This window comes from Orcinus orca, chromosome 4 (assembly GCF_937001465.1).
Source record: "Orcinus orca chromosome 4, mOrcOrc1.1, whole genome shotgun sequence".
NCBI lineage: Eukaryota > Metazoa > Chordata > Mammalia > Artiodactyla > Delphinidae > Orcinus > Orcinus orca.
Window position 1 is genome coordinate 42,920,216 of NC_064562.1, and position 22,301 is coordinate 42,942,516.

The following is a 22,301-nucleotide window of genomic DNA, read 5'->3' on the forward strand; positions in this document are numbered from 1 at the left end:
AAAGGTATTAATTAATTTTTTGGAGCGTCATCTGAAGAAAGAAACTATTATTAATACTATCAGGAAGGGAGTCTGCCCTGTTCTAGAAAAGCGGGAGCCCAGAGAAGAAAGTGTTAAGCTGTCGTGAGGGCCTGCCCTTGTCCTAACAGGTGTATTGATCTGCTTGGCAGTTAAGAGTTGGCAGGGATGCCACTTACAGAACATGTATTTATGTGTGAGGTACTTTACCTGCCTTGTCATTAATCCTCAGCACAACTCTACAAAATAGAAGTTATCTCCATCATTAAACTAAGGCTTAAGAGATGAAATAACTTGCTAGTGAAATAACTTACTAGATCACACAGCTAGTGAGTGGCTATTGTGCTTGATGCCTTGGTCTTAGAATTATCTCATTAACTCTCTTCACTCTAACTTCCTGCTTCAAAATTTTGATTTTCCATATAGACATTCCTAAAAGGGAAGCCCATGTGAATATTTAACCTTTTGGCAGTTCTGTTTTCACTGTATGCCAGTTAAGTTGACACTGTGATTTACTCACCAGCCTAGTGTGAAAATGGTTGATAGGCATGAGTTCTTCTGCAGCTGATTATTCTGGGTATATGGGAGCATTCTGTTACTGTAAAAATATAAGATACTGAACTTGGGTTAATTTCCAAGGTACCACCACCTTGTGAGGCTTCAGTCTTTGATGCCCGTCTCCCTCTCTTAGAATTCAGTCTTCATGCGGCAAGATGGGGAAATGGTGTTGCTGATTTAAGTAAATGGCTCAAGCTTACGGAGTCAGTTACAGGCAAAGAAAAAGTTGAGAACTAGGTCCCCTAACTCTTACTCCAGTGTAACCCTTTTGGCTGTACTCATCTTTTCAGAGCACCCTATTTCAAGGGGCAGATCCAGAAAAATTGGTTTACATGCTCAGTTTACATGCTCCCTATTTTCTGTACTCCCTCTGCATCTTGGCTACTGGTGGAATTATTTTTGTTAGCATTATTGATAGCTTTATTATGAGCTCAATTTTCTGGACATAAATAAATGAATAGACACTGAAAAGTCATATTGTATTTGTTTAAAATGTTCATCGTTTCGACATCGTATAAACTGGGCAGCCATGCACCACTGGCTCAGATAATAGCTTTTATATATTGCATAGACTATTACATATAAGAGTTATACTCATTAGACCTCAGTATTTCCACTGCCTGGTATAGTACCTGGCACAAGTAGGTTGTCAATACCTGTGAACTGGATCAGATTGGATTAGACTGAATTAAATTGATTGAAAGTGGCTCTAATGTGTTTCGACTCCTAGATTCTGTAATTTATTTAACACCCCTACCCAAGTAGGTGTTTACACTACAGCATGTCTGTTCAAAGACACATTATTAGGTCAAGTTGTCTGTCCCCTGATCTGAAAGATCTACCTAATCAGGTACGTCAGTTCTGGGAACTAAGACCTTCCTGAGACCTCGCAGATTACCAGCCTGGAAGGGAAGGCTGTGTTCTCTCTCTGTTCTCAGCACTGGGAAGGGCCAGGGAGTCTCAACACATGATAGCAGATATTGCAGAGGTGCTCAGAAATGTGGCAGCGCTGGTTCAAACCCAGTAAGTGACTTTTTGAAGTTAATTGTAAAACCCCAAATAATGAGCAGTGATATTTCCTTAGAGGTGCCACTTAATCACTTTACCCTTCTCTTTGTTAGGTCACCTGCGGAAGTCACTAGGGCACTTTATTTTCTTGAAACAGGTTTTTTTCCATCTTGAAAGAGTGAGATCAATTTTTGCCTTAGTTATTAATACCTGTTCATTTTATTTCAGGGGTACAGGCATGGATGGGAAGAAATGCAGCATATGGATGTTTTTACCCCTTGTATTTACCTTATTTACTTCAGCTGGATTGTGGATAGTGTGAGTATTCTCTTATTTAAGGACTCAGGTGCAATGTAGATAAAAATGTCAAGTGTTGATAGTATGGTTGCCCCTTTGTATCTGCAGACTGCACATCCTTGGAGTCAACCAACTGCAGATCAAAATTATTCAGGAAAAAAAATTCCAGAAAGTTCCAAAAGGCAAAACTTGAATTTGCTGCTCACTGGCAACTATTTACATAGCATTTACATTGTATTTACAACTATTTATATTTTATTAGGTATTATAAATAACTTAGAGATGAAAGTATACAGGAGGATGTGCGTAGGTTACAGTTGACCCTTGAACAACAGGAGTTTGAACTGCGAGGGCCCACTTATATGTGGATTTTTTTCAATAAATACTACAGTACTGTATGGTCCATGGTTGGTTGAGTTCGAGGATATGGACCCTTGGATGTGGAACTGACTATGGGACTTGATTATCCACAGCATCTGGTGTCCACTGCTGGTCCTGGGACCAATCCCCCACATATACCGAGGGACAACTGTTCATATTCATATGAATGTATTTGTAAATACTTTAAAATAATGTTTACTAATTCAATCATGCTAAATTCCCCATTTCTCTTCCCTTCTTGTTTCACCCAAAGTAGATAATAAGAGCAAGTAATAAATTATGCAAAGCAGATGGTGAAGAATACTGGTGATGTGGACTCATTATTTGCAAGATTTGCTAATTTGACATTAACATGCTATAAAGATTCCATTCACAGTCCCGTTCATAGTCCAGTTTTTTGGTGTGTGTGACTGGGTCTGGTATGTTTATAAAATGGGTATCATTACATTAGAAGTCTTGCTTATCACAAAACATTCCCACACTTGCTTATTTCAAGTACTGTTTACTTCTAGAAAATTATTTTAGTTCCTTGCAGTTCATTAAGAAAGGTGGACACGTATTCCTGAGAAATTAGAAACTTTGAATCCTAATTTTAGTTTGCCCAAAGTTGTATGGTCTTACTTCTTTGCTTCCCGGTTTCCAGATTATAATGATTGCCATTAATTAATTGCCATTAATTTTCTTTTGAAAATTACAGAAATACTATTAATGACATTTATGGTTCAGAGGGCTAGGTGAGCTATAGGTAAAGCATTGTAGTAAAACAACATTGTCCCAGTTAGAAAAAAATGAATATGATTTAATGTGGTTAGTCCAATAAAACTGGGAAACAAATGATTCTTGGGTTTTTTGTTTTGTTTTTTTTGTTGCGGTACGCAGGCCTCTCACTGCTGTGGCCTCTCCCGTTGCGGAGCACAGGCTCCGGACGCGCAGGCTCAGCGGCCATGGCTCACGGGCCCAGCCGCTCCGCGGCATGTGGGATCTTCCCGCACCGGGGCACGATCCTGCGTCCCCTACATCGGCAGGCGGACTCTCAACCACTGCGCCACCAGGGAAGCCCGATTCTTGGGTTTTTTTACATTTCTTTGTTTTATAAATTTTTTTGTTTTTTCTTCATAGATACTTTATAGCTGTGGAGGATGACAAAATTTTCCCATTAAACTCAGCTGAAAGGTAAATTTATCTCTGGGTAATTCTTTGTTCATCAGTAGATTTAACAAAAACTTTGCCACTGATGAAGTTAAGCTATGCGCAAGTGACCATGCTTTAACCTGAGCTTCTGGGTTTTCTTTTGTTATCCAGGAAACCTGGTGTGAAGCATGCACCGTATATAAGGTAACTTGATAATTCTCTTCTGATCTGTTGGATCTTAGGAAAGTTTAGGGTGTATTAGTTCTGGCTACTAAGGCAAAGTAGCATAGACTGGATGGCTTATAAACATGAGAAACTTATTTCTCACATCTCTAGAGGCTGGAAGTCCAAGATCAGGGTGCTAGCATGGTCAGGTTCTGATGAGAGCCTTCTTCCAGGTTGCAGACTGCCATCCTCTCATTGTGTCCTCACATGGCAGAAAGAGGGCAAGAGAACTCTTTAGGGTCCCTTTTATAAGGGCACTAATCCCATTCACCAGGGCTCCACCCTCATGATCTAATCACCTCCCAAAGGCCCCACCTCCTAATGCCATCACATTGGGGGTTAGGATTTCAGCATATGAATTTTTAGGGGACACAGACATTCAGTCGATGGCAGAGAGTTATCAATTTTACTACAGTAATAATAAAACACTTCCTGTTTTTCAAGTATTGCAGGTGATGAACCTCCTGCAAGCTGTGTGTTTAGTCAAGTTATGAACATGGCAGCATTCCTAGGTAAGAAGAGCATAAAGAATGCTTTATGTGCTTTGGTATGTTTCTTTTTTATTTTAAATTCTCCCAAACCCATATCAAAATCATGGTGGACTTAGTTGATAATTCGGTATCATATCATGTCAATATGCTGAAGAGGGCTTTTTGTTTTGAGGGTCTTTTTTCTCATGAATCCTTTTACATTCACCTGCTTACCTTACGTTTTCTTTTCCCTTTACCATCTTTAATCATTTCAGCCAATTCTTGACTTTATTTCTTTTGCTGCATGAGATAATATATTTCATGGGCCATAAAATCCTGCATGAGAATGTAATATTGTGCGATATGTTTGCTTTAAAAAGAATGCCTTATTTTTTCCTTCACTGGCAAGGATGAAAAAATGCTTAGACTCTGTGATAAATATTGATGTGTGTAGATATTGTCTTTAAATCTAAAGGTCAGTCTTAACATTAGGGTGATGCTGTCCCCTGTGCCTATACACATATCAAGCTGGCAAATGGAAATGTAGGTTAAAAAAAAAAAGAAAGAAACCTTTTGTACTCATGTCTGGCGCCAATTCCCCACTTTTCCTTTAGGGACCAAGGCCCTCATTTAATATCCTGTCCCCTTTGTACTGTTCCCTGGGGATCGTGGGAACCAGCCATGCTCTCTGTCTTCCTCCAAATTGACCTTATAGCCCATTTCCTCCAGGCCAGGACTCTCGGTGTCTTTCAAAGGGTCAACCAGCTACCACCACTGGCATATTGTTGGGTCGGCCAGTGACAGCTAAATTTTTCAACAGTGGTTTTCTGGAAGTGTTTATTTTGCATAGTAAGACTTTCACTCCAAGTAAGAGAGAATGATGATGTTATTACCAAGGGAGTATTGGCACCTGTCCCCCAGAGAGGTGCCCTGTTATTTCATCTATTTATAAACACCCCACAAAGAAATTTCTATTCACTCTTACATGTTCCTTTTTAATGTTTGCTGTAGGAAAAGGGAAGACCTGTAGAATTCCCTGGAAAATCAAGGGAGACTGTTGGTCCAACATGCAACACAGGCAGAATCTTAGTTGGTTCAGAAGGCTGATAATGTGAGAAACATGGAGAATGTTCCCTGTGAGGCACCAGGGGAAGTGCTAGTGGGTCCGGTTTTGTGTCACTGCCTTTAGCCTCAAAGTTGCCAGGAGCTGTAGACTCACTCTTTTTTCCTAGCCTTGACACTACTCTTCTGAAGAGCTCTAATAAACATATTCATGCTAAGGCATAAATGACCTCTAAGGAGATATTTGCATTTAATAGAACACAAAGTCCCAAGGGTGAATCTGGACTTGCAGGGTCAGGGACCCTTCCCAGCCCCTCTGCAATCACACCACATAGGCCTGCAGGTTGGTACAGACTCATATGATCATCCCCACGGAGCACAATAATAACAATAATTAATGGCAGTCACTTAATATTCCAGGCACAATGCTGAGTGCTTTGCAAATACTACCTCTTCTAATCATGATACACAGGAGACTGCCTTTATGAGGAAGGAGACTGCCTTTATGAGGAAGCTATCACAGGCTCTCTGTCCTCCACTGGGCTTTAAAGAAACCAATGAACATGTTGGAAACAATATATTATCCTTTATATTCTTAAGACAAATTGATATGTCCCAATAGTCTTTAGTGTAAAATCTAAAATATGCCAGTTTGCACAGCTCACAAATTTATCCAGTTATAAAGCTGATGATTAACTCATTATAAAAGCATTTCCAAAAACACAGTCATGAAAACAAGTTCCCCTCTTGCAGATGACATTCGTCATCATCTGACTCTCCAGTCCTCCCCTGCTCCACCAAGAAGCAATTAAGTTTTTACTAGCTTTTGCTCTAAGGTATTACAGCATCCAATATTTATACTTTATTATCTTTCATCATTTTTAGTGCCATCTGGTAGACACAGAACTGATTAAGATTAGTGTTCAGTGGGAGTGAACCAACAATTATTTATCTGGGAATGAAAAAGAATCAGTTTACTAATGATTCTTGCTCTAAACTGTGGTTGCTTTTGTCTCCCCAGGCCTATCCCTCTTAGACCTCAGACTGTTACTTTAGACGACATCACTGACTATAAGAAACAACATAGACCACCTGTAAATCACTGCTTGTTGGCAGCTGTATAGATGATAATTTATAACCTACAAATGAGTTGGTGTAGCAAAGATCTTATATCTTTTTGATGGACTAATCAAAGATCAAATGCTCAGTGATTTCCTTATAGAATTAGTTATGCTTTTTGTCCTGAATCCACACTTCCATTTCTCCTGGGGGGTGGGGTGTAAAGACCTAAGACAAATTTCTTTTTTTTTTTTAGGTAAGAAGTGGATTTATTTAGAGAGAAACATACTCCACAGACAGAGTGTGGGCCATCTCAGAAGTCAAAAGGCCCCAGGTTACAGGGTGGTTAGTTTTTATGGGCTGGGTAATTTCTTTTTTTTTTTTAACTTCCTAAATTTTATTTATTTGTTTGTTTGTTTATTTCTTTTTATACAGCAGGTTGTTATTAGCTGTCCATTTGATACATATTAATGTATACATGTCAATCCCAATCTCCCAATTCATCCCACCACCACCACCACCCCACTTTCCCCCCTTGGTGTCCATACGTTTGTTCTCTACATCTGTGTCTCTATTTCTGCCTTGCAAACTGGTTCATCTGTACCATTTTTCCAGATTCCACATATATGTGTTAATATACAATATTTGTTTTTCCCTTTCTGACTTACTTCACTCTGTATGACAGTCTCCAGATCTATCCACGTCTCTACAAATGACCCAATTTTGTTGCTTTTTATGGTTGAGTACTATTCCATTGTATACATGTACCACATCTTCTTTATCCATTCATCTGTCGATGGGCATTTAGGTTGCTTCCATGACCTGGCCATTGTAAATAGTGCTGCAATGCACATTGGGGTGCATGTGTCTTTTTGAATTATGGTTTTCTCAGGGTATATGCCCAGTAGTGGAATTGCTGGGTCATATGGTAATTCTGTCTTTAGTTTTTTAAGGAACCTCCATACTGTTCTCCATAGAGGCTGTATCAATTTACATTCCCCCCAACAGTGCAAGAGGGTTCCCTTTTCGGCACACCCTCTCCAGCATTTATTGTTTGTAGATTTTCTGATGATGCCCATTCTAACTGGTGTGAGGTGATACCTCATTGTAGTTTTGATTTGCATTTCTCTAATAATTAATGATGTTGAGCAGCTTTTCACGTGCCACGGCCATCTGTATGTCTTCTTTGGAGACCAAGAAAAATTTCTTAAAAGGAATATTATTTTCTGCTCTGGAGAGGTTGTGAGGATAAACTAATAGCTGAATGATTTTGGTCACCTAATAGCGGCGTCTTTCCCTCCTTCAGCCAAAACATATTGATTGTCATGTTCTACTGCTGTCATAAATAAGAATTATTGATGCATAAACAGTAAAACTAAACAAAATGAAAAAGAATTTGGCCAGACACCAGTCTAGAACTGCAGTGAAGAGCTGCTGTTTTGAGTTTGAACTTTAAAAACCCGATCAGCTTCAAAATAAAAGAATTTAACAAAGAAAATAAGGAATTACTCTAATATTTATATTTTTTAACAGGCAGATAAATTAAATAAGGGACACTTTTATAGCAAAGGACTGTTGGGAATATCAAAAACAACAAAAGGGTGGGTTTTAAAAATCTTTTCTAAAACTGTAAGTAAAATTTAAAATTTTTAAATGAAACAAAAAATATATCTATTGAGCAGAATGTTAATGTGGTAAAAATTGGTTGACATATATAAAGATGGTTTTGAAATTGCCCTACTGCCCAAGAAAACTTTTTCAATAAGGTATAATTAAATCATTACTTGGTTGTAAATGGACTTCATAACAGATAGTCTGAATCTGTCTGCATTTAAACCTGTTAATAAAACTGTTAATGGATCAGAAGCTTTATTATTTCCACAACCATAAAATTTCAACTAGACCCTATTATGGAAAGAAATTAGGCCTAGCCTCAGCTGATTAATAATGGAGTTAATAGGTTAAAAGGGCCAAGTGTGGTGTTTGGAATGCTGTTCTGGAAGTTGGGAATGTTGGGTTGATTCCTGTCTTCAGGGAAGTTTCTGTTTCCTGGTTAATGTCATCATCTGTTCTTGATGAAATGACTTACCATCCATATTACAAATGAGAAGGCTAGCAATGCTGGAGCCAGGAGAATAGTACACATCCAGAGTTCACTGGAGAGAAATGAGTAACACAGACAGTGGCACTGACTGTGTCCCTTTGGGTAGAGTGGCACAAACTACCTGGATGGTCAACGTGAAGAGCCATTTCGGTGTCTGCTTTGGCAGTGGGTTAGGGCTTCGGCGAGAGTTCCGACACCATCCTAGCCCTCCAAACTAGATGACAACCAGAAAGTTCCCAGAGTCATACTCTCCACTAGTCGTTTTTAAAAGAAATTAAATGTGCTGCCTCAATATTCTGTCATTATGTGCTGACTAATATCCACACACAATTAATTAGCAAATGTCTCCCCTGGTGCCTTGTATGGAGATTTCTGGTCTAAATCTAATGACTTCTTTATCTGAAGATCACTTTGTGTCAGGGCGCTTATGTTGAATTTCTCGTCTCCCCACTTCTTCCTCCTATTCGTATCCCCTAAAGTATTAGAAATTGTGCTTATTTTTTCATCCTCTAGGATAGTTATTGTCAACATTAATAGACTTCTGATAATATGATAACTCCTAACTGGATCCCTCAACCCATTAGGTTGAAAAACTATCATCAAAAAAATGGTTCTGAAGAACCTAGGGGCAGGACAGGAATAAAGACACAGACGTAGAGAAGGGACTTGAGGATACGGGGAGGGGGAAGGGTAAGCTGGGTTGAAGTGAGACAGTGGCATGGACATATATACACTACCAAATGTAAGATAGATAGCTAGTGGGAAGCAGCCACATAGCACAGGGAGATCAGCTCGGTGCTTTGTGACCGCCTGGAGGGGTGGGATAGGGAGGGTGGGAGGGAGGGAGACGCAAGAGGGAAGAGATATGGGAACATATGTATATGTATAACTGATTCACTTTGTTATAAAGCAGAAACTAACACACCACTGTAAAGCAATTATACTCCAATAAAGATGTTAAAAAGCTATTATCAACTCAAGTATAATCTATTAATTTGATGATGAATCATGGGCATTAGCTTTAACATAAATATACTAAAAGCTAAATCAGATCCAAACAATTTAAGATTTCATAGATTGCAGTTTATTTCTATTTTGTTTCCAGAATCCAACTATTAACCAAGTTGTATACCACTCTTTGACCAGAGGTACTTGGAACTGAAGTACCTCTGTTACTGAACTGAGTACCTCTGTTAGTTCAACTCACTGAACTAACTTTGTAGCTTGAAACTATGAAATTCGTCATACTTGGGAAATGCAAACTTGTGAATGGGTTTCTTTGTTAACGGCTACTAATAATGGCCTGAAATCAAGGCAGACTTACAGCAAATAATTACCTACTAATTGTTGTATAAATAGGATGATTCTTGAATTCCTAATTGTCTTCCCTGCTAAACCTTAATGTCAAAATAAATTGCCTTAAAAAGTAGTAAGTGCATTTCTTCATTTTAGATATAACATATTAATTGCAAGTGCTTTTTAAAAATCATTTGTAGACTGACCTCTCCTAGCTTTTTGTATAAATATGAAAATATCCCTGCACCAAGCAATTAATAAAAGGAGATTCTTAGATTAGTGACTTGAGTATGGACTGGCCTCAAGGTTACTATTAGAAGTCAGATTTGAAATCTAAGTAACTTCCTTTTTCTCTCTGCAGATTCTCCAATGACAATTTGATTCAAAAGAGTGGGATTTTAAAATAAGTAATTAGCATCATGTGAAGAATTGAGCTTTCTTAATATAATCAATATGATTTTCAGTACATACCAAACCCCCAAATCTGCTATGTTAAAATACAGATTCCATGATTTTATTGCTGTAACTGCTCTAATTTGGGTGAGCTGTCTTTGTCCTTTGACAGTGAACACCTGCAGGTAGAATCAGAAGGGAGAGGGAATAAACCAGTAATAAAGGGATTTGTACATGTGCCTTTATCTTCCTTCCTATCCCCGGGAATGATTTCTGGCACAGGGACCAGCAGGTTTGTCTAGATTGGTAACCTTGTCTTCTTCCCCATGTTTTCTTGCCCTATCTGTTCTAACACGGTTCTAAACTAAAGGCTGATTGAATCAGTGAATTCCCGTGCCATGGGCTGTCTCTCTGTGTCTGATCTGTTGTGTGCCAAGCCTCTGTGATGTTCTCCTAAGCCAGTCTGTCTTGTGCTGACCTTGTTTTTGAAAACTCTGAGAACAACACTAGTTGTTACCAGTCTATCATCTTGCGTCACCCAAATAACATATAGCACGCTGCTTCAGTTCCTCTCTGCTTTCCCCAGGTTAGCTAGAATAAAACATCTCAGTAATCAGAAACATCACATGGAAAATTTCTTTTAAAAATGCATCTGTCATTTTAGAGATTTAAAGGTGTACTGTGGCAAAAAGTTTACTTCTGTACATTGTGGCTTTAGAACACTGCTTCCTAGTCTGACTGTGTGATTTAACTTTTTCAATTATAACATTTTGTTTTATTCCCAGCTCTGGTGGTAGCTGTTCTGCGCTTCATACAACTGAAACCAAAGGTTTTAAATCCATGGCTGAATATTAGTGGATTGGTGGCGCTCTGTCTGGCTTCCTTTGGAATGACCTTACTTGGTAATTTTCAGGTACTTCATTTGGCCTTTTTCACCTCCATCTCACACTTCACCTATATGATGATCACAGCCACTGAGTTATAGTCACTACGTGGCCCATAGAATTCTCCATGAATCTTTAAAAAAATGCTAACAGTGGTTCCTGATATGCACAGTTTCTCCAGCAGTCAGCCCATCTGTTCTTTGAGCCTCCCCTACGTAAGTCTGAATTAAACATGAGAAATTCCTCCCTATGCATTGGAAATACAGCACAGCTATTGGGAAACGTATCTACTAAAATAGGGCTTTCAAACCGCTATATACTTTTTTTCATAACAAATTGTATTCTAATGTACCTTTCTAGAAAATTAATAGGATCATTGCCTTTCTGTAATTAAACATTGAACATTCTTATTGGATGAAACCTTGCATTTTAGATAAGCAAGCTCACATGGGAGTCAGTTTGAAAACTCAGAATTTCTCTAGAACACCTGTGACTTGAATAAGGAGGTACTAACCCTCACTCTTCTTCCCAGAGATGTAGAAACCCAAGGTCACTTAAGCATAATTTCCCTTGCCAATACCCTCACACAACTCTTGACCTAAATGACTTCATTTGTAAAATAGACATGGAGACCCTGCCCAGTTACAGTAGTTTTCTGTTTTCCCTGCCTCCATTCCCTCCCCAGCATCCTCTGGCCTCTGTGATATACTACTGCTAGAAACTTCCTCCTTGCAGTCAAACACCAATCCTGACACTTCTCCGCCGTCTGTTGAGTGAAATCCAAATGGTGCAGGCATTCCAGACACTCAGCATTCTAGTGAGTGTTTAGGAATGTTCTTACTGAAAATATGGTAGTGGATTTTCTAAGAATGTCTCTCGTCCTTGACCCTCAGTGCTGATAATTCATTAAATTAGGATAACTCATTCCCCAAGATGTCCCCTGGCACACAGTAGCAACTCAATAAGTATTCTTTCTAATAAATAAATTTATTTATTTATTTTTATTTTTGTGGCTGCACTGGGTCTTCGTTGCTGCGCGCGGGCTTTCTCTAGTTGCGGCGAGTAGGGGCTGTTCTTTGTTGCAGTGCGCGGACTTCTATTGCGGTGTCGTCTCTTGTTGCGGAGCATGGGCTCTAGGTGCACGGGCTTCAGTAGTTGTGGCACGTGGGCTTAGTTGCCCCACGGCATGTGGGATCTTCCCAGACCAGGGCTTGAACCTGTGACCCCTGCATTGGCAGATGGATTCTTAACCACTGTGCCACCAGGGAAGCCCTTAATAAGTATTTTTTACTTAATGGGCTGTCTGACAGATAGGCAGGCAATCCCACCCATTCCTCTAACTATTCTAGATCTCATTCCGTATCAACCTAGATAATGAGAAAGCTGCATTCTTAGAACATATTGGCTAGGAGGATGAATTATCAGGAGAATATTTGAGAGTTTATCTGTTAAGCTCCAAAATGTTAGGGCACAGAGCATTTTTTATTGAGATTTTGGTGGTAGTCTTTCCTCCACTTATCCATCTGTGCTACAGGGACTGGCATGTTGTAAAATGCTCAGTAACTATCATTTCTCTCAACCAGGTCTTAGATGGAAGTTACTGAATAGACATTTTGTTTTTCACTAAAGTTCCCCGAAGAATCCCAGTGATTGGGTTGTTTGGGTGAACCACAGATATTCAAAACTGTAAATGATGACGCTATATATGAAGAACATTTTCTGGAATATCTACAGAGATTACACAGGAAACAAATAACACATTAGTTGCCTGTGGAGAAACTAGGTGGCTAGTATATGAGATAAGAGACAGACTTTTCAATCTATACTCTTTTTACAATTTTTTAAAGTTTGGCCCATGTAACTGTATCATCTATTTTTAAAATTAGAATTAAAAAATAAATGAACAGACTATGTAGACCATGGAAAACCAATTTCCTAGTAGTAAAATTTGACTTGGGGAATCATTACTTAAAGTGTTTCAGGACTTTCCTGGCGGTCCAGTTGTTTGGACTCCACGCTTCCAATGCAGGGGGTGTGGGTTTGATCCCTGGTCAGGGAACTAAGATGCCACATGCTGCGCAGCCAAAAAATAAATAAATAACAATAAAATAAAATAAAATGTTTCAAAAATATGTGTTTTGAACTGTGGGGGGGGGGAAATGGCTTCTTCAAAGAAGAAAAAATCCTACAGCCAAAACAATAGAAAAAAATTGTAAAGGGAAAGTAATATTGATTTGATACAACCATTATTCATAGCAACGCTAAACAATAAAACACCTGAAGGCAATGGCGATTCAAAAAGATATTTTCACCATGTTTTTAAAGCCATCTTTCAACAGTAGATTTTATTACCTGTGTTTCCTATATATGTGGGGTACATGTGTAGTTAAAAATATATGCAATTCATAAAGGTGTTTTAAGTGACAGATATATTTTTTAAATCAGTGGGTAATGATTTGGGCAGTTTACATCTCTAACCCCCAATTGAAATAACCCAGATGGGTCTCCTTTAACCTATTAACTGTATAAAAGCCTTGACCAGGAATCTTCGAACACTGTTGCCCTAATGGGTCTCCAGATATGGCAAAAGCTCATAAGTGCAGTTTTCTTATTATAATAGGAAACAAAACAAAAGCCCATTAACAATGAATTGGCCACATTACATAGACTGGCCAGTTTTGTAAGAGTAAAGAACAGCTCAAGTGTTATTAGTTGTCCCAGCCAGTGAAATCTTGACCTGCTTAGAATTGGCCATCCTCAATCAGTAAATACACAGCCGGATTCTGGTCTCATTTCTTAGTGTAGAAAAGAGTTTGGGGTTTATGTCTGTAGAAACTTTGACATTTCTCTTTTTTTGTGTAACTCTCCTGCTTTTTTCTTTTACTTTTCTACAAAGCTTTTCTGGAAAATAAATTCAAAGAATAAATTACCACTGCCTGTATGATTCTTCCAAACAAACGTTTTGAGGTGTGGGCATACTATTCATTTCTCTTCTTCCCCTCAGAGTTGGAACCAATGGAGAATAGACACAAAGAGCCAGTGGAGATGAAGGGTTCTACTCTTTCTACAACCTATCATCCCATTATTGGGACATCTCTTTACCTATTTTTTTCTCCTTCACGTATTCCATTGGCTTGTATGTATTTTCTAAATGGGCCTCCACAGGTCATTATCTGTTCATCCCTTAGCTCACAAATGATGAAGAAATCCATAATGTCGGAACTTCCTTGACTTTTGGATTTGGCACACTGACCTGCTGGATCCAGGCTGCATTGACACTCAAAGTAAACATCAAGAATGAAGGACGGAAAGTTGGAATTCCACGAGTTATTCTCTCAGCATCTGTCACTCTCTGCGTGGTCCTCTGTATCCTTTGAATGTGAAAACGTTCTTTGCCAGTGAGATTAAAACACAGATAAGTTGTGCATGTAGAAGATGAGAAGAGTGCCATTCTCAGTTGGTTAGGATATACTGTCGTATCAACTCAGAATATTAGACAAAAAAGAAAAATAAATAGGTATAAAAACGAAAACTTTCAGACCTATTTTTCATGCCAAAGAGGAGATGGAGAACCAAGCTCTGCCTTCTCAAAACGGTTTCAATCTGTAGGAATGGTGCCATGCATTCTCCTTTTGATGTAAAGTTTCCTTTTGTGAAAAACATAGAATGCATAACCAAAAGAGAATTGTAGGGTTTTTTTCCTTCCATCTTGAAAAATTCTTTTCATTTTCGACTTTATTAGTGGCTCTGTTATTTCATTTAATCTATTAACTCTAAAATGAATTTCTAGGGACAAAAATACATTTATACATTTCAGGAAAACAAGTAAGCTTTTCTGGAAAAATTCAAGAACTAGATTACCACTGCATGTACTGTTGTCCTAAACAAATAATTTTGAGGTGCTATTTATTTCCCTTCATCCCTCGGAGTTTGAACCAATGGAGAACAGTCACACGGAGCCAGATGGGGATGAAGAAATCAGCCTTTATTCCTAGTAAACTTGGAAAGGAAAATTGTGCAGGCCTCTTATCTTACACCCTGGAATTCAATCTATCCACCCAGTAAGAAGCAGAGAAATCAGGGAAAGGCAGAGGAGAGCACTACACTCAGCTGGAGCCCAAACAGATCGCAGAGGGACTGGTCTAGGGTGGAGCACAGTGACCCCACCTACTATAGCAGGGCCCAGTGGAAGTCGGCCAGTAACCACCCCACCAATCAGATCAGTCACTCAATCCTAAGTGTTTACTCCATTAGGTCCTCTGGAAACTGGAGAAGAAGGGAGTTCCTAGACGGCAAACTGTATAGCTAACACAGTTACAATCATCAATATAATAGCCAATATTTATTGGGTACTTATAATGTGCTAGGCAGTATTCTAAGCACTTTAAATGTGTCAACCCTTTTAATCCTCACTTAACAAGTAGGAATAGTGAAAAACGAAGGTTAATTACCCAAGATCACACATGGTATGTGTCGATTTGTTCTAAACTCAGGCTCAGTTCTTATACTCTTAACCACTATGCCATCCCTCCTTAGAGTGGCTTTAAAATACGAAAATGTTGGGCTTCCCTGGTGGTGCAGTGGTTGAGAGTCCACCTGCCGATACAGGGGATGCGGGTTCGTGCCCCGGTCCGGGAAGATCCCACATGCCGCGGAGCGGTTGGGCCCGTGAGCCATGGCCGCTAAGCCTGCGCGTCCGGAGCCTGTGCTCAGCAACGGGAGAGGCCACAACAGTGAGAGGCCCGCGTACCGCAAAAAACAAAACAAAACAAAAAAAAAACCGAAAATGTTTAGCGTTTGGAGATGTTCATTAGTGGAGTATTTGGAGCCATTTCTTTATTCTTCCCTCACAAACTGCCATTCAGTCATTTTAGCGGTTTTCTTAAGTCTCATTAGATTGAGAACATTTAAGGACTTGAAATTCAAGCCAAAAAACTTGCTTATTACTAGCAACCTGATAAAATATTTTATGAGTAAACGGGTCAGAATTCTGCCAGTGCGAGATTTGAAGATATATTCCTCCCCTGTAAGTTAATATTGCTTTGGCAACATTTTGAACCCTCAGTCAGAAGAGTATGTACAGATTTTAAATCATTCTGAGTTTTGAGCTTATACCAAACAATTCTGATCCATGATATTTCCGAAGACTTGGAACCATTTCGTGGTTCCCAGGTGAATGAATCCAGGCCTAGTCAGGAGAGCGAAGTTTGGCTGAAGTAGTTGTCACAGAATTTTTCACTCTCTGAAAATTTCCCAAGATTTTAAGGCTAAGTTCTGAAGGTAGAACTAATTCTAAGGGAACAATTCTGATTTTTCTAAATAACTTTATTTAGTCCTTGGCCTCTTAGCTTTTCACTATAGAACGTTATGAACCTCTCTCCTCCCCAGCTCCTACCTTCATATATACTGATGTGTGTGTGTGTGTACATATACATACACTCTGTGTATAGTCAGGCATAGATGAATCATCTGTTCTTTGGTTTTTTAATTGCCTGCTTTCATTTAAGTTTAAATGCAACACCAGGAATGAAACCAGCCTATAGAATATTGTCTGAAAGGCAATAGTGAAAACTAGAGAGAAGAAGAGGGGCCACTTAGACCTTATTAGTATCACTGCAGAGACAAACACAGCCTATATGGAGGTAGTTAGCTGTTTGATACGTTCACATTGTTCCATCGTCATTTGCAGTGTCTTTTTTTTTTTTTTTTTTTTGTGGTACGCGAGCCTCTCACTGTTGTGGCTTCTCCCGTTGTGGAGCACAGGCTCCGGACGCGCAGGCTCAGCGGCCATGGCTCACGGGCCCAGCCGCTCCGCGGCATGTGGGATCCTCCCGGACCGAGGCACGAACCCGTGTCCCCTCCATCGGCAGGTGGACTCTCAACCACTGCGCCACCAGGGAAGCCCTGCAGTGTCTTTAAAAAATACAGCGTTATTTTTCTGGCCAACTAGTTACTTTGGAATTGTAATTCTTTAGCTAGTCTCACAGTTTATTAGGCAGCCGTAAAGTATAGTGGTCGAATGCATGGCCAGGGAGTCAGAGTGCTTGTGTTTGAATCCCAGTTCCACCAGTTAATACCCGTGTTACCCATTTGGCCTCCGTTTCCCTATTTTAAGCGAACTGCTGATAACAGGATGTTGTGATGAATAAGTTAGGTTTTCCATGAAAGCACCTAGAAGCATGTCTGGCACAAAGTAAGGGCTCAATAATGTTACCTTGTATTATTTATGTAGATGGTGTTCAGCTGGCTCTGTGAAGCTCTTCTGCTAGTCAGGGGGAGAGCCAGGCTTTTCCCGTAACCTGTCTCTGCCCAGAAAAGAGCCCCGTCTTAATGTGGCCGATGGAGGAACTTGCCTTGACTACTTCTCCCCAGACTTCATCCTCATGGCCCAAGGCATCCACCTGTACGCAGCCAGGGTCCAGTGGGGCCTGGTCATGTGCTTCCTGTCTTACTTTGGCACCTTTGCTGTGGAGTTCCGGCATTATCGTTATGAGATTGTATGTTCTGAATACCAGGAGACTTTCCTAAGCTTCTCAGAAAGCCTGTCTGAAGCTTCTGAATATCAAACCGACCAGGTGTAACCCATCAGTTTTTCCTTGCTGGTGAGGTGGGTGTAGCATCAGGGGAGGGGCCAAGGCACACCCACAGGACTTGACACACAACCTCATGACACATCGTAAACACAGGCACGTGCACACGCACACACTCACACACACATTCATGGCCACGTTTGCCAAACGAGCGTTTCGGGGCGAGTTATTTAACAAAAAAGCACAAGCCCTATGTGTCGAAATACACGCTGTTAGCACTGAAAATATAATGCACGACAGAGCAAGAAGCTTGTGCATGATCACCTCTCTTTTCCCCTCTCTCCCAGCACCCCCTGCTCTTCTTGTCCTCTTCACGTATTCCAGACATCCTGATCACCCTACCTTGGGCAGGCCAAATGTAACATGGGAATAATGCCAACTCCCAACTGCCTTCAGATCCAGAGGGCTTGGAACCAGCTCACGAGGACATTCTGAATCTGGCACTAGGGCTCTTGAATGGACAGAGTGTCATTTGGTTGGATGGAAACTGTACAGAGATGTGACCCCGTGTAACCTGTGGATGATGTTGGATCAAGGATAGAACTTTCCCACAAAAACTCCCTTCGTCATCGTTCAGTGGCTGTCTGAGCAGATTCGACAAAAGGAATACGCTACGAGCTGTGAGGGGGAAGCCCACCACCACGATTTGGACTTTACTGTGACTGAGAAAATATTTCCAAATGTGAATATTTGTAGGCCATGGTCTGCCATGGAGAGATGGGGGTAGCGAGGGTGTGGTTTCAGTTTTGCTTCCATAGTATGCTATGTTCAGTTTTTATTTTCTATTTCATAGTTTGCTTTGTTTTCTTTTTTTTTTTTTTGAAGTAACTACCATGGTTCTCTTGGGGCCTCACGGACAGAGAAGATGTAGGCCAAACGCAAGAACTGAGCTTGTTTGGGGTTCAACATGATAAAAGAAAAAAAAAAGAAAGGTCACCTGCAGGCTTAATTTGCTGCTTTTATGTTTGAAGCTAAGAAAATGTTCACAGAAAAGCACAAAGAAATACGTGTGGAGGTAATAAAAAGAGCTCCTGCTGGACATTTGTAAAAGAGAGGAGTTTCAGAGGATCGTGTTGTAAATCCAAATCAAGGAGGAGTTTCTTAATATGTATCTGTTGCTCAAATTTAGTATTTTGGGGGGCGGGGGGTTAAGGGCTTTTCATACTCAGAATTTGTAGAAGCCAATTAAATGGTTACCCTCCCCGAAAAACAAATTGGTTCAGTTCGTCCCCTACAACACATCATGTAGTTCCCACCTGCGAAGAGTTTAGAACTCAAACTCTATTCCTGGGCTTTAGAGGATGTGCTTCATAAAAAAGGGCAGAATTCTAAATCAAAATGCGTTGGAGTGGGCCAAGCTGATGGACCCTCCGTGAGTGCACTTTGTTTCAAGAAATCCCCAAACTTACTTCATAGGGGCTTGGGATTTCATGGAATATAATGTGAAAAAATGTTTTTTTAATCCAACCCAAACTCTGAGCTTCTTGAGGAGGGGGTTCAATGACTTTTCATCTCTGTATTTATCCCCACCTCTTAGCACAGTGCCTGGCACATATTAGGTGCTCAACAAACATCTGTTGAATAGAATTACTGGTAATTTACAATACAAAAAAGGAGTATCAGAGAAAGACTCAAAGATGTGTGAGAGAATGGAAGATGACTGTTTCATGCAAGACAGGAATGGAAGAAATCATGAGGGTTAGATGGGGGAGGCAGAACACCTCTAAGGGACAAGTAAAATGTGAGAAAAAGAGACAAGCAGAGAGTGTTCTCCTATTAGAAAGTCATCTTACTGTAAATAGTCCAAGGTGACATTTATTATTTTTGAATACTGCTTTTGGGGTTTTTTTTTCATTTTTATATTTTAAAAATTTTATCAGAGAACAAAGATTTATGAAGTTTTCTTTTACTCTACACGATCCAAATTAAATAGCTTTTGGTGATGCACCGTACACTTTCTTAAGAGTAGATCTAATAGCGCATTTTAACAGAATCAAGCAATGACTGGCATTATTCATCGGGATCTGACCACTAAATAAAATTCTTTTGTGCAGAATTGTGATTTTTCTTTTGTCTCTTACAAGAACATTTCTTCTCTAATATTAAAGCATGTGTAAACTGACTCAGACATTATGTTGAAAACTTCAGTGTGACATTGGCAGCATATTTCTAGGGTGTTTTCCAACACTAACAACCAATTCTCTGATTCTCTGGACACCAACTGGGTGTCCTACAATTCAGTTCAATTCTGACACTACCCAAAGTTATCCTCAGACCCCACGGGTTTAAAGGCTTGGTCCCGCAAGACCTCCCTCGCTTCAAATGCCGGTTGCAAGTATCATGTCCCCAGATAACCCACACTTCGGTCCAACCTGGTCATAAAATTGGAGGGTTCCCACAATTCCCTTCCCTTCTGGATTCAATAATTTCCTGGAACAGCTCGCAGAACTTGGGAAAACACTTTACTTCCATTTTCTGGTTTATTATAAAAGATATAACTTGAAAGCAGCCAAATGGAAGAGATGCATGGGGCAAGGAAGGGGAGGGATGCAGGGGCACAGCATCCTCCCAGGGTTCAATGTGCTCACCAACCCAGAAGCTCTCTGAATCTCACTATTGCTGAGTTTATAGAGCTTCCTCTCCAGCCCCCTCTGCCACCCCTGCCTGGAGGTCAGTCAGTAGGTCTAGCCACTTGGTCTTTCTGGTGACCAGCTCCAACCTGAGGCCATCTAGTGGCCTCACCCTTAGTGATCTCATTAGCATAAACTCAAGTGTGATCAAAGGGGCTCATTACAAAAAACAAAAGCCATTCCTATCACTCAGAAAATGCCAAGAGCTTTAGCAGCTCTTGGCAGGAACCGGAAGACAAAGACCAAATAAATTTTTGTATTAGACCACACAGACACATAAAGATCAAGATTACAGAACCTCCTAGGAGTTAAGGACCACAGCATTCATCCAGAAGGACAAGGCCAGGGAATCTGCATTTGGAGTGAGCATTCCTGGAGGAGCTAACGCAGATGACCCAGAGAACAAAATAGTAAATATACTACACTATGTTTCTGGTAGTCCAGCTAAGTCTCTTGAAGAAAAGTTGCCTTCCTGGTCAGGAGAGAAATATTTTACGAACAATGTTAACATTTTCAAGGTTCAATAGTTTTTGATTTAACGGAGAACTGACAGTGAGGTCAAGTTTTATTACCTGTGTTATTTATTGGGTTTTCTTTGCCCCTGGTATGGGAAAGTAAAACTTGCGTACCCTGAAATTTGCATTCTGCTGGTTATTGTGGAGACTGGTACATCACTGTTTATTTTGGTCCTTAGGCATTGTGTCAGGATGGATCGGGTTTTGCTATCCCAAAATAAAACTAACGAAACTAAAGTTTATTACTCATGCTAGGTGTCTAACCCGGGTTATCAAAGGGGCTCTGCTCATCACTATGACTCAGACCCTGGCTGGTAGATGCTCCGTCTTAACACTGCTCCCACAGTTGCTGTCAGCCAAGGCAATGTGGGAGACTGCTCACTGGTCTTAAAGCTGCTCTGAAGTGACAAACAAAACCACGTGGCCATACCCTAGAGTGGCTCTCCTGCCATGGGCTCAGAATGGGAGAAACATTTGTGAACAGCCTAGTAACTTACTGGCCACAGTAAGTGGACTCCTGGCCACATGTGTTTTGTCCCTCAAAGTAGTGGGAAGTTGGGGAAAGAGAATTCCACATGTGAAATAAGTTGATTTTCACAATCCTCAGTTCCATATCAGCTCAGATTCCCTATTAACATTCCTCAAAGTGAGGGTTCCAAGAAACAGCAAATATCCAAATCTGAAGTCCAAGGAAGGGAGGGTGGGTGAGAAAGCTAGGTTCCTCACTGGAAAAGCAAAGATCTTTCCATTAGCATAACTATTGTTTTATTTCTCCTATCTTAAAAAAAAAAAAGTCCATATTTGCTCTCTCCAGCCCCTCTCTCCCAATTCTTTCTTCTTCTTTTTTAAAATTTATTTATTTATTTATTATTTATTTTTTTGGTTGCATTGGGTCTTTGTTGCTGCGCACAGACTTTTTCTAGTTGCGGCGAGCGGGGGCTACTCTTCGTTGTGGTGCGCGGGCTTCTCATTGCAGTGGCTTCTCTTGTTGTGGAGCATGGGCTCTAGGCGTGCAGGCTCAGTAGTTGTGGCTCGCGGGCTCCAGAGCGCAGGCTCAGCAGTCATGGCGCACGGGCCTAATTGCTCCGCGGCATGTGGGATCTTCCCAGACCAGGGCTCAAACCTGTATCCCCTGCATTGGCAGGTGGATTCTCAACCACTGCATCATCAGGGAAGCCCCCAATTCTTTCAAAAAATTTTTAAATATTTTGTTGAAGTATAGTTGATTTACAATTGTGTTAATTTCTGCTGTACAGCAAAGTGACTCAGTTATACATATATATTTTTTTCATATTCTTTTCCATTATGGTTTATCACAGGATATTGAATATGTTCCTTGTGCTATACAGTAGGACCAATTCTTTCCTGAACACACTCCAGTCTTGCTTGTTACCACTTCACTGGACCTGCTCTGCTCAAGTTCTCCAAAGACCTTGTCATGTTATATACACAGTTCATTCTTTTCATACCTTACCTAGCAACACTTCACAACTGGATCACCTACCTGCATAAACATTTTCTTCACGTGGCTTCCAGAACACCATGCTCTTTTAGTTTTCCTCCTGCTTCTGTCCCCTCCTCAGTCTCCTTTGCTGGGCCTTCTCCTCCCTGACATCTTTGAATGTTGAAGTCCCCCATGGCTCAGGCCTTGGAACTCTTCCTTCCCATCTACACCCACTC

At 40.3% G+C, this 22,301-nt stretch overlaps 1 protein-coding gene across 8 annotated transcripts in view; it reads left to right on the forward strand.

Moving 5' to 3' along the window:
* Window positions 1-19,532, forward strand: part of TMEM150C (transmembrane protein 150C) — an 81,188-nt gene extending 61,656 nt beyond the window's left edge. For 4 of the 8 annotated variants that reach the window (XM_049709411.1, XM_049709410.1, XM_049709412.1 and 1 more), the window contains 8 exons: window positions 1,813-1,902; window positions 3,382-3,435; window positions 3,565-3,597; window positions 4,063-4,130; window positions 10,788-10,915; window positions 14,075-14,252; window positions 17,259-17,461; window positions 17,764-19,532. In XM_049709411.1, the coding sequence (XP_049565368.1) occupies window positions 1,823-1,902; window positions 3,382-3,435; window positions 3,565-3,597; window positions 4,063-4,130; window positions 10,788-10,915; window positions 14,075-14,252; window positions 17,259-17,461; window positions 17,764-17,838 (819 nt within the window). In that variant the 5' untranslated portion in view covers window positions 1,813-1,822 and the 3' untranslated portion in view covers window positions 17,839-19,532. Of the gene's footprint in view, window positions 1-1,812; window positions 1,903-3,381; window positions 3,436-3,564; window positions 3,598-4,062; window positions 4,131-10,787; window positions 10,916-14,074; window positions 14,253-17,258 lie in introns of all 8 variants that reach the window. The other 4 variants (XM_004282175.4, XM_049709415.1, XM_049709414.1 and 1 more) reach the window with 3 other exon arrangements.
* The last annotated feature ends 2,769 nt before the right edge of the window (window positions 19,533-22,301 follow it).